Source organism: Juglans microcarpa x Juglans regia, chromosome 3S (genome assembly GCF_004785595.1).
Source record: "Juglans microcarpa x Juglans regia isolate MS1-56 chromosome 3S, Jm3101_v1.0, whole genome shotgun sequence".
Classification (NCBI taxonomy): domain Eukaryota; kingdom Viridiplantae; phylum Streptophyta; class Magnoliopsida; order Fagales; family Juglandaceae; genus Juglans; species Juglans microcarpa x Juglans regia.
The window spans coordinates 18842501-18855414 of NC_054599.1; the positions used below are offsets into that span (position 1 = coordinate 18842501).

Below are 12914 nucleotides of genomic sequence, written 5' to 3' on the forward strand. Positions count from 1 at the left end.
AAGCATACCGATGGAGAGCGACTCTGTCTCTGGCGAGGCGATGTATTCGCTGTTTGGCTGCCGAGAAAGTTATGGCTCACTTTCACTGATTTGCATTTTGTTTTGATTTTTGTCACTCGGATTCAGTTTATGATTTTGGGCTTTGTTAGAGGAAACCGCTTCTCATTTTTATTCTTGCATCGCCATTGATTTCTCTGTATTATTTTAGCTCTCTTCGCTGTTTGGCTGCCGAGAAACACCATGGAATCGTCTACTGTTTGATTTGCAATTTTTTTCGGTAGTCACTCTCGTTTAGATTGAGGTTTTGGGCTTTGTTGAGGAAACCGATTCTCATTTTTATGACATGCATTACCATTGATTTCTCTGTATTATTTTGGCTCTCTCGAGTTGTTTGGCTGCCGAGAAAGTTATGGAAAATTATTTTCTGTTTTTTTTAATTACTCTGTTTCTCTCATGATGTGTTGACTGTTGGCTGTGTTGACTGTTGAAATGCTGAGAATTTCAAGAAAAAAAATCACTCAGATTTTAGAGGTTTCTGGTTTTGAAAAAAATTTGGTAGAGTTTGTGGTTATGGAATGTGTGAGATTTTTGGTTTTGAGAAGAATTTGATGGAGTTTGTGGTTATGAAATTTGTGGGGTTATTGGTTTTGAGAAAAATTTGGTGGATGAAGTGGTTATGGAATTTGTGGAGTTATTGGTTTTGAGACCTTTTTGGTGGAGTTTGTGGTTATGGAATGTGATTTATCATTGTTTGTAGTTATCCATTCATTAATTTGTTGTTTTGTTGGGTCATTTGCAGTGCTTCGTATCTCTCGAGGAATGGGCTGTTATTAGGCTGTGATGATGGTGTTGTAGTGATGCGATTAATTCACAAGTGTTAATAGGACCCCATCGATATGGCGGGGTAATCCTTACCGGGATTGTCATATTGCAGTTTCTGGTACTTTCTAGAAAAGGCAATGGACGTTCGGGTGGGGTTTTGCAGCCGTTAGATGTGAATGACTCATTACTTACGCATGCTGTCAATATTTCCACTATTCTGAGCCACATTTACTTATAAATTAGATATGAAGGAACCTGATGAGAATGCTCTTATTTAGCATTATTGTGATTTGCATCGTTGTTTGGTTGCTGTTTTGTGTAAATATGTGAATTGGTTAGTTCTATTCGATTGCTTTTTTGTTGTGTCATTGTTTGAGAGAGTTATGTACACATAAAAATTATGTGTAAATTAAATCCATTCGGCTGTGATGATGACAAAGCCTAGTGGGGATACAGGAAATTTATGGTCATTTCTTCAATGGCTAGGTAACCTGGACGGCCAACAAGTAGTGGCAACCGATTTTTGTAGCCATGAAAGGGTGGCCAAATTTCGTAGATGTCACGATTTGGTTTCTAAGCCGGCTTTTGGAAAAACTCCAAACTTCATATTTAAGTATCTAACATTTCAATACATTTTTAGAGATGGATTCACAAGACCCTGGACATATGTACTTCACCAATCTCCTGAGTGAATATCCTCAACTAGACTCCACTTACGGTGGGCAAAGTGGAAACTCTCCTATGACTGTTTATGACTCTTTACCCCTACCCCATAACGATCTTATCGGCGTTAGGAAATCAGTTAGGGGTGCGAACTTCACCCCCGAGGAAGACAAGTTACTTGTCTCCGCATGGCTTAATTGTAGCCTTGATGCCGTCCAGGGAACAGACCAAAAACACTCTCAACTTTGAAAAAAAATTTATGAATACTTCCAGCAATTTAAAGAAACTACAAACGATCGGACTATCAAGTCTTTAATACATCGGTGGTCAGTTATTCAAAAGGCCACAAATAAATTTTGTGCGAAACTAGCGCAAGTTGAAAGGTTGAATCAAAGTGGCATGACCGAGCAAGACAAGGTAGAATATCCACACTTTTACTTGTTTTATAAATATTTAATTTTTTTATACATTGGTTTAACATAAACTTTTTTGTTTACATGCAAGTTTGACAAGGCAAAGGTTATGTACGCATCGCTAGAGAAATGCTCCTTCTAGTTCGAGCATTGTTAGCAAGACAAGGTAGAATATCCACACTTTTACTTGTTTTATAAATATTTAATTTTTTTATACATTGGTTTAACATAAACTTTTTTGTTTACATGCAAGTTTGACAAGGCAAAGGTTATGTACGCATTGCTAGAGAAATGCTCCTTCTAGTTCGAGTATTGTTAGCACTTGTTAAAGGACCAACCTAAATGGATTTGGCGTTCCACAAATCTAGATCCAAAGCAAAGGAAAACGATGTCCTGTCCCCGACCCCGACTCGATGTTCGGATGCTACGGTAGATTCAACTTTTGATCTAGAGGCGGATAATGTGGTAGATAATGAAGTGGTCAAATTGGACCGACCAATGGGAATGAAAGCTGAGAAAGGAAAACGAAAGGCCCAAGCCTCGTTAACATAGGAGATTGTTGGGCTCTGCAAGCTGAAGTAAATGTTTTTGGAGGAGTCACGTGCTCAGGAGAAAGAGTATTTTCGTCTCAAGGCCGAAAAGATGAAGTATGACAAGGAAAAAGAGTTAAATTTCATTCGTCTCGAGGATGAAAGACTGAGGTTGGAGGTCGAGAAGATGGAAAATGAGAAGGAAAAAGAGTTAAATAAAATCCATCAAGAGGACGAAAGACTGAGGTTGGAGGCGGAGAAAGTAGAGCTCGCTAAGAAGGAAGCGGATCAACACATTATGATGATGGACGTGAGTGCCATGCCAGGACTGCAACGGTTATATTTCGAGTAACTGTAGAGAGACATCATGGCGAGACGCAATGATACAGGACATTTGAATTGATTTTTTTATGTAAAAAAGTTTATTTCTTTATTTATTTTTTGTTTTAGACAATGATGGATGACAATATTAAGACAATTTATTTCTTTATATTTAATTTTTAATTTAGATTGTGTAAATTGATATTTTGAAACAAGAAAATTGCCTATTACAATTTCAGAAACTATTACAGATTACCTCAAATATAATCACTACTAACATAGAGGAAATACGAATTGAAACTTGACTAACTCAAATATAGTCACTACTAACATAAAGGAAATACGAATTGAAACTTAATTAACTCAAATATAGTCATTATAACATGAAGGAAATACCAATCAATTATTCGACATGTCTACTGTTGGGAATATAATAGCCACTGATGTTTAATTAGATTTGCTTGGAGCTGATAATATGCCGAGGTGTCTCTAATATTATGATGATGTTGGATGAAGTCCGTAAGCTCAGTTGTATGATTGCGCGAGAATTGGGAGACTTTATCATCAAGTTGATCATACTCAATGTTCGATTCCTCACTATTATCACGCTTGTCTTCAATGATCATATTATGTAGAATAACACATGCCTTCATTATATTTGTTAGTTCCTTGACTTTCCACGTTCGGGAAGGTCCACGAATGATTGCAAATCGTTGTTGAAGTACCCCGAATGCACGCTCGACATCTTTTCTTGTGGATTCTTGTGCTTTCACATATTTTTTTTTTCATATTCCCTTGTGGTGATGGAATTGTCTTGACAAAAGTTCGCCACTATCCCGGATAGATACCATCAGCAAGATAATACCCCATCTCGTAGTGGTTGCCATTGATTGTGTAATTGACTGGAGGAGCACGCCCTTGGGCAAGTTCCGTAAAAATAGAAGATCTCTCTAGCACATTAAAGTCGTTATGTGAACCGGGCATACCAAAAAATGCATGCCATATCCAGAAATCATATAAAGCAACTGCTTCTAAAATAATAGTTAGTTCACGAATGTGGCAGGAGTACATACTTTTCCAAGTTGCGGGACAATTTTTCCACTTCCAATGCATGCAGTCAATGTTTCTCAGCATTCCTGGGAATCCCCGTTGTTCACCAACCGCAAGCAATCGAGCAATATCATTGGCATTTGGAGATCGCAAATATTCATCTGAAAAAATACTTACTATTGTCTCAGAGAATTTTTTAAGGCTCTCAATTGCAGTACTTTTACCAATACGTATGTATTCATCCATAAAATTTTCAGTAACCCCATATGCCAGCATTCTAAGTGCTACGGTTATCTTTTGCATAGAAGATAAATCGAGTTTTTCGGCATTATCTATTCTTTAGACAAAGTACGGCTCGTACGACTCTACCTCATTTAGAATACGGAGAAATAGGGGACGGTTCATCCAAAATCTCATTCGAAATAGATTCGAGGGATATATTTGGTTTTAGGCAAAATAATCGCAAAATAGACGCTCGTGCCCTTGAATATGATCACGCCGAATAAACTTACGGCGTTGGCGATTGGCACAATGCCTCGATGACTGTCCATCGGCCTCGTCATTAAGAACAACATCCAACTCATCTTCAGATGATAAGTATGTGAGCAATTTGTGAAAGAATGTACGAGCCATTTGATGAAGGGAGTGAGATATCAGGGGAGACTGTTGAATTTCGATTCTTTAAATCAAATGAGACTTGAGTTTGTAAGAATGTGAATGCAAGCATAATGCGTATTTATAGAGAAAAAAGTTACTGTTGCATATAAGATAAAAAATGTTACCGTTTGGGAGAAGACAAAAAAAGTTACATTTGGAGAAAAGATAAAAAATATTACCGTTAGTGGCATGAGTTGAAGATGTTACCGTTGGAGGTAGGAGTTCAAAATGTTGTCGTTAGAAAATGCACATACTAAAAAAAAAATTACTATTTTTATAATACGGATTTCGGTTTGAAAAATAATACTATATTCGGTAGTCAAAATCATATAAGTATTTTGAAAAATGTGATATTTGAAAAGAAGATAATAAGATAAAAGAGTTAGTAGTTAAGATTGTAAATGGAAGTGAGAAAAAAATAATAAAGAAAGAATAGAGAAATGTTATTTAATAAAATAGAGATAGAGATTAGGAATGAGATGTATAATGTTTTAAAAAGATGAGTAAAATTTAGAGAAAAAATTTAGAAAATAAATTTTTTAGTTAAATTATAAAAAAAATTATGGAGAATTTAATGGGGATGTTATAAGGGAGTACGTAAAAATGACGCGTTTATAAAACTCGGACTCCAACATTTTTCCTCAATCTTTCGTTTGCCCTTCAGTTTGTAGTACCACGGTCCCGTCGTGCGGACGCTGCGCATCTATGGTAAACTCAGACTAACGTAGCATTGCTAAAATTGTAAAGAATAACGGAGGATTCAAAGAAAACATAGAGGGGAAGAGAGAAGTAGAAACAACAACAAAGAAAGAGCAGGGATGCTGCGACTATAGTCCCTATCTTCGCCACTAGCTACTACGCAAAACCCTAAACTTCACTTTAAGCCTTCACTCTCAACCAAATGCATCGCTTGTAACCCAAGCATCTCCAGCAAGAAACTCTGCCTGAACTGCCGCCACTCCCAGCACTTCGAACGACCGAGGTCCGCCACCGCGTCCGCTTCAAACAACTCCTTTGCTTCAGAGACTTCCGGAGAAGGTTCTTTCACTATTCGTATTTCCTTTTCTTTAATTCCTGGTAAAAAAAGTTAGCAGAAAAGTATATATAGAAGCTCGAACCTCTGTTTGCTTGCCGATGAAGAACGTAGGAAAAGCATAATTTCTTAAATTTTGGTCTCTTAATTCTCTTAGTTTCTTTTCTTTTTCTTCCTCGATATTCTGGGCGACTAAATGGAGGGTTTATTGAATTTTTCAGCCTAGCTGAGCCTAGTTTGATTATTTCTTTAAATTTGTTTGATTTCAGCTACCATTTGCAATGAATAGAAAGACAGACCGAAGAGGGGCTTAAGTTAACATTTGTAGGTCTAAAGCGTTGATAATGGAATAATGATTTGGTTCGCTTTGTGTGTATAGCTGGACCATTCCCACCCAGGTATTTTGTGGGTCACTCAATATACAAAGGGAAGGCAGTCCTTACGGTAGAGACCAGAGCTCCTGAGTTCACGCCTTTGGATGTATGTTTCATTGAAGCTTCTTTAGATTATTTTATTTTATTTTTCGTATTAGAAACATGGTTCTTTAGGCCCCGTTTGGATAGTAAAAGTGTTTCATCTTATTTCACATCATCACAACTTTTCTAAATTTTCACATAAAATATAATAAACAATTCAACTTTTTCAAATCTCAAAACAATAATAATATTAAAAAATAATATTCTAAAAATATTTTATTCAACTTTTAACTTTAATCTAAAATCATCTCATCTCATCTCACTATCCAAACTTCACCTAAGTTATTAATGATTGCGGAAGAGCGATGTGTCTTGTGATGATTTGTATTCTATGCAGTCAGGGTCACTCAAACTCTCCAAGGAAGGTTTTGTGCTACTTCAGTTTGCTCCTGCAATGGCTGTTCGATAATGTGATTGGAACAGAAAGCAGGTGATCTTCATTTTTTTGTTACTACAATAAAAAAGTTGAAGTCATGGGAGATGTTAGGTAGTGTTGTGAAATTTTGTGCAATCTGAATTTCAAAGGACTTTGCAAATGGTGTGGTAACCTTTGAGTACATCCCAGGGTCACTGATGATATTTTGTTATAACTCAATTCTTGCCTTTTGAAGGATTGATTCAAAGATTGACTATATAATTGTGCACAATGTTTTAGAACTTCTTTTCTTAATGATTTAGAACTTTTTTGTGTATCAAATATCAATGTTTTAATCTTCCAAATGCTTATTGTAACAACCCAAGGAAAGTTCAAGAATTATCTGGGTTCATACTCCAAAATTACTAGTCAAGATTACAATTAGAGCCCCTTGAATACCAATAAAAAAAATTAGAGCCCCTTGGAAATCATTATAAAAGGCAACTTCTCCTTCCCATTTCCCAAGCAATGTATTACAATTTTCCCTGCTTAGATTCTCAACGTTCTTGTCTAGTCATTTCATCATATGCGGCATGACTAAAGTCCTACCCTTTTGGTTAGGATTTTCTATAATACCATTTGTTACGACTCAAGGAATGCCCAAGTAACATTTGAATCAATGCTTCAAAAAGAACTTGTTGAGGTTATAATTAAAGCCCCTTGGAATCATTATAAAGGGCAACAATTTCTTAACCCCAAGGGGTTCACTCAAGTGTTAAAGGCCTTGGTTTGGGTAGTATGATCCCTCTAGGTCTAAGGTTCGAATCCTTTTAGGTCAGACAATTACTAGGGGCGATTGGACTGGAGAAACTTTCCCTTGAATTACTCGAGGTGCATTTGCGAGAAACTCCTTGCCGAGAGGTCTATGTATCCCCGAGATTAGTTGAGACTTTGTTCTTGGATACTTGGTGCCAATAAAAAGAAAGACGACAATTTCTTCTTCTTAAGAAATGTGGAATCTCATTCACCACCTTATTGTACTTAATCTGGGGTCTTACACTTACCTTCCAAACTGCATGGCTTTTTAAAACATGGGAACCTTTATGTGGGCTTCCTTTGAGATTCTTTTAGATCGCTATTTGTAGCAACAATGTGATCCCGCCCCCGTCCATAAGCCCCCCCCCCTCCCCCCCCATGGCTGTCACAACCAGAAGAACAAAACAAAAAAATTCAAAGAAAATAAATAAACAAGTTAAACAAGAACAAATCTAGTGGGACATCAAAAGAAAAATAAAAAACTGAAAATAGGAAAAGGAGGAGGAGGAAGAGAGAAAGAAGAACTCGCGGGGGATGGAGAGAAATTGAGAAAGAAGAGAGGGGAGCTGGAGAGAAGAAGCGACGGGGAGAGAGAGAGAGAGAGAGAGAGAGAGAGAGAGAGAGAGAAATGATTTAGGGTTAGGGTTTTTAGCTTTTATACTTAAGGACCTAAGTATAAAACGACACCCGTTTTATACTTAGAACTTTGTTAATACATATATTTATATATGTAACATACTATTTTTGGTTTTAGGGTACATCAATAAATTTCCTAGAAAATTTATTTTATTATAGTTTTATCAGAATTTATATTTACTTTATTTTTTATAATTACTTTTATGATTTTATTTAAAATTGCTAGAGTTTTGTTTTTAATAATGATTTTCTATATTGCATCAGATTTACGTTCACTAGGTTTGGTTTGAAATTTAAAGTTTATTTTCTCTATCTCCACCGAACCTTATCTCTTATTTTTAGCCTCTTTGTTAAACACTTTAAATCTCAAACCCGTATGTTTCTCAGTGTCTGTTTCTAACGTTCTAGTGGAAAACAGACTCTGTTGATGAGTAACGATTTCCACTCCGCACGTCGCCACTCTCATTTCTTAATTCTCATGCACGTCTCTACTCCTCTAGGTTTTCCTCTTATTTCTCTATCTTCTACCAATATTAAATAGCGCTTACCTCGTACGAGAGGAGTAACTCTTGAGTCACCCACTCCTTTTCGCAGCAACTCCACGCTGCGTAGAGGCACCGAACTCCCTCTCCGGTGTCACAGAAGGTGCCGACTTGCCCAGCCCAGCCCCAGCTCAGCCACTCCTTTTCGGTAAGTCGACCGCCGCCAACCTCATCTTTTCCCCTCTCTTTTGTTTCGGTCCTGCAGTTTCTCTCTCTAAACTCTCTCTCTCTCTCTCTCTCTCTCTCTCTCTCTCTCCCCCTCACTCGGTGCCGCACCACCTTAGGAACTCCCAGTCGCGTCGCCTATCTCTCCCAGCCACCTTGAGTCGCCGTCGCACTCAGACCTCTCTCGGTGAGTCTTCCGATCGCAGAATCCCTCTCTCTCAAACTCTCTACTTTCCTTTTGGTTTAGCCGTGTTCTCTGTTTCTAGAAGGAAACCGTGGGCTTTTGATGGGCCTTGGGCCCTTGGCCTTGCGTGGGTGTTTGAGCTCATTTTCGTTGGTCTCATGTAGTTCAGTATTATATGTTTTTGGGCCAGGTTATATGCTTTTACAGAAACTATTTTAGTTATGTTTAAATGGGCTTGTATTTTAAATTGGGTTTGATATTATTTTATTTCAACAACAGTTTTAATAAATTATATTGGGCTTAATATCTTAAAAGTCAGTTTTCTTAAATAAATATATTAATCAAATACTATTTTTATAAGGATGTTTTGTAAATATTTTGTTAATATTCCTTTGTCTATTTAGTAGAATTTAATAAAATTATTATGTTAAGAATTTAATAAAATTATGATGTTAAGAATATTTAATAGAATTTATTAGGTTTCTTATAAGATTTAATAATTTTGTTAAGAAATAAAACTTAGTTTAAGAATTTAAGTTTATGAATTATTTTAAAATAGTTTGAGTATTCATCTAAATTATGAATAAGTATTTTAAGTAATTTAGATACTAGGATTTATTGATATGTTTAACACTATCTTTTAGATTGTGGATTTAATTAAGTAAGATATTAGTACTTATGTGTTTCCAAACTAATTTAGTGATAGTTATTATTTCTTATAGGTCTAAGTTACGAAGTGTTATTCAAGAAGGCACGCAACGAGGTAAGTAATTTGATCACAAGTTTAGGATCATCACAGTTCAGTTTATAGATAATTATTATTCAAGCTAATCATTTCCAGCCAATTATTTATGAACCACTCATGTCATATGCAAACATGTCATCCAACATAGCATACGATCATGTCATTCCGCATCATGTTCAGATTTAGAAATTATAATTATGTATGTATTATGTCATGCATCTCATGTGTATAAGATACGTAAGCCATCTTAAATTCAAGTGAAAGATAAGATCAGATCAGTTAAGAAGATGACCATTCAGATGCATGGTACCAATGCAGTTCAGTTTCAGGGTGGATGTGCAAGCCACGAACTCAGTCGTGGTCCACCATAGTATGCTAGAATACTATCAGTGGCTCCCCTTGCGGCCGCGGGATGTGGGGCCGGTGCACAACCTCGCACACAGGGTTAAGTGTGTTGGCCAGTCAGATAAATCAGATCAGTCAGATAAATCAGATCAGTCAGATCAGTCAGTTAATTCAGTTAAACAGTCATGCATAGCATAAGCATCAGTATGAATAGTCATGAATTTTACTCAGCATAAAAGTTTTATAAAAACTTTATGTTTAGTATGTTTACGTTGTGATGGATTCCTTGCTGAGTATTCAACTCATTTTTGTTTATTTTCATGTTTTAAACCACCCAGGTGATGATGATGATTACGAGCAGGCATGCCAGGAATAGAAGGAACATTAAATTTTTGTTCAGACTTTCTAAAATAAAACATGTTTTTATGACATGAGTTTTGTTCAGTTTATTTCATTTAATGTTTTTGGAAGACTTTTTATTAGACCTTTTCTATAAAATAAATTGCTGATTTCATTTATGAAATTTGAGATCTCTTGCCGGATTTTATTTTTATGAAAAGTACGTGACACTTCTAGCCTACGGGAAGGGGGTGTTACAATATATTTCTACGGGAAACAAGGGGTTGGGGTCGGGTTTGGTGTATTTTGGGTCTTTAGGGGCTTCTAATATAGGTAAGGTGTTTTCTTGTATACATTTAGTGTACTTGGTTACTCCTTTTGATATATATAAAATATTTTTTCTTATGAAAAAAATATATTTATATATATGAAATTGGGCTGGGCCGGAGCAGGGCAGGTAAATGTGGGTGAGCTTGGGCCTAGTCCGCCCCCCGCCCCTGCATGGGGTGGGCGGGGTTGACCGCGCCGCCCATGCGGGGGCTTGGGCCAATATATGAATATTATTTATTAAATGCTTTGCATATGCTGCATGTGCTTGTGTGTTCATGTAAAGCTTATGGGGCTACAAGCCTACATGGTCAAATATTCAGCCTATTATGTTATTTCTTAATTCTCTACGTGTTTGGCTCCTGTTGATAGGTGTCAATTCATTTTCAAGCATTGTCTTTTTGGAGGGTTAATCTACAAATTTACATGATGCTTTGATTTGTTTGAATGTAGGTATTCTCGCTATCAGTGATGGAAATTGGAACTCTTGTTAGCCTTGGCACTAGGGATTCGTGTGAATTTCTTCATGGTCGTTTTAAGGGAAAAAGGAACTGCTTACTCTATGCCTTTTAATTTCTATAATGATACAAATGCATGGGTGAAGCTTGGTATTCTTGTAACAATATATGTGTTGTATCCATGCACATAGAGATACATGAGGACTTGCCCAAGTCATCATTGATAAATATTGCATTGCTCTTGTTGATGAAATTACGAAGAGTTAGTTTGCATAAGCTTCTGCTGTTGTGTTTTATGTATAGAAAGTTGTTCTGTTTTGCAGTGATGAGGGAAAGGTCAGGAAGGTGTTGAAAGTGGAGCCTTTTCCCGACGGTTCTGGCCATTTCTTTAACTTAAGTAAATCTCTTTTTCATCAAGTATTGGCAGTGAGCATTTGGATATTGTTTGCTTTATAATGTTATGATTAAATGTGATGCATTAGTTGTCAATTTTTTTTTGAAGTTGTGGAATGGTTTATTCTAAATTCCAATAGCGTACTGCAGATAGAGGCTGTGATATATTAATAGAAATCGGGGGTTCAATATTTTATAGGAAGTTAGTTTGTTATCGGATATTCGCTAACAAATCTGTATGAGATTTTAATAATTGATCCTTATCAACGCTCCCTTTATGCTTCCATATCTACTCCTGATTGGAGCCAGGAAGTGTTGGTTAGTGGTATTTTACTTGGATAACAAACCAAGTTCAAGTGTATCATTTTTTACCCATTAAGATTTGAGTAATGTTATATACCACACTCTCATCATATTTTGATTATACTAAGTAGTATGTGACACATTCATCATCATTAAATGATAAAGAAGCATGCAATAAATGATTATTTAATAGTGATAAATATGTCACATCTTACTTAATGGAATGAAAGTAGTATGATGTATAGAATTTTCCATTTTGAAAAGAACGTTTAATGTGTGTAACTTGGTCCATATCTTATTTTGTTATGCCATTTTTTGAAGGTGTTCAGAACAAGATTTTAAATGTGGATAAGAGCATTTATATTCCTATTACCAGAGCAGAGTTCACTGAATGTGGATGATTGTAGGATCAATTGACACCTGTCCTACTAGGAAGGAATTTCTGTTTCTAGAAGATTCTTCATTCTTCTGTTGTGTTGTCCTTGCATCTGTCGTGCGTGCTGCTGCCTCTTCTTTGCAAGCTGTCATGCCTTCTTTTGCTTGTGTAGCTGCTGACTCATGTGGTCTATTCTTTTCCTTAACACTTGCGAGTTCAAAATTCTCAAAACCCACCAGTAAAAATTTCCCTTACTGCCTTTTTGTCGAGGATTCAAATAATTCTTGGCCAAATTTACTCTGGAAAGAAAAATGTTATTCACATATATACCTTCGGACATTTTTCATTTGTCATTGATTGTGATTTGAAGTCAATGGTTAGTGATATATAGAAAAAAGGTATGCAAATTACTGATTCCAACCATAGTGGCTTAGTGATGGCCAGTGTCGACCATGATGCATAAGTGTCGATTATTGCTTGTTGCTGTGGAATCCATTTTTGCCTGAAAACCGTTCAAAATATCATCTCATGCTAAAAAAAAAAAAAAAAAAAAAAAAAACAGATAGATTAATCCTCGGTGCTCTACGGCTAATTCTAATCCCATGGAGGCCAGTTGCCATTTGGCATTTGCAGTCCCCGAGATGAATACGAATGGGAAACAAGGGATCGACAGATTTTCTCTCGACCATGATGCATGAGTGTCGATCCGGCTCTCTTTATATCGACAAATTTTTTCTCTTGAAAATAAGTTAAATTAAATAATAAGATTTTTTCCATTATATTTATCACGAAGTTTTGCTATCCAAACACTGGTGGGATCCACAACTTCCCCAAAAAACTCATAAAACTTCAAACTTTTTGTAAAAATTCTCAGACTTTTTTCCTCTTTCTCAACATTCAAACAAGCACTAATTCAACCAGGCAAGACGGACATCAAGAACTTCATTACTCAATCTGCAGTCCTT

The 12914-nt window shown here is 36.3% G+C and overlaps 1 protein-coding gene and 1 pseudogene across 1 annotated transcript; one reads left to right on the forward strand and one right to left on the reverse strand.

Annotated features, from left to right (window-relative positions):
* Positions 1-3580: 3580 nt before the first annotated feature.
* On the reverse strand, positions 3581-4075 carry LOC121258750. The gene has a single exon (XM_041160291.1). It carries the CDS (start codon positions 4073-4075, stop codon positions 3581-3583), a length of 495 nt encoding a protein of 164 aa, XP_041016225.1.
* Positions 4076-5685: 1610 nt separating this feature from the next.
* Positions 5686-11974, forward strand: LOC121258751 (annotated as a pseudogene).
* The last annotated feature ends 940 nt before the right edge of the window (positions 11975-12914 follow it).

Coding starts and splice junctions, on each gene's coding strand:
- LOC121258750 (XM_041160291.1), bottom strand. CDS start 4,075: ATGCTGGCATATGGGGTTACTGAAAATTTTATGGATGAATACATACGT.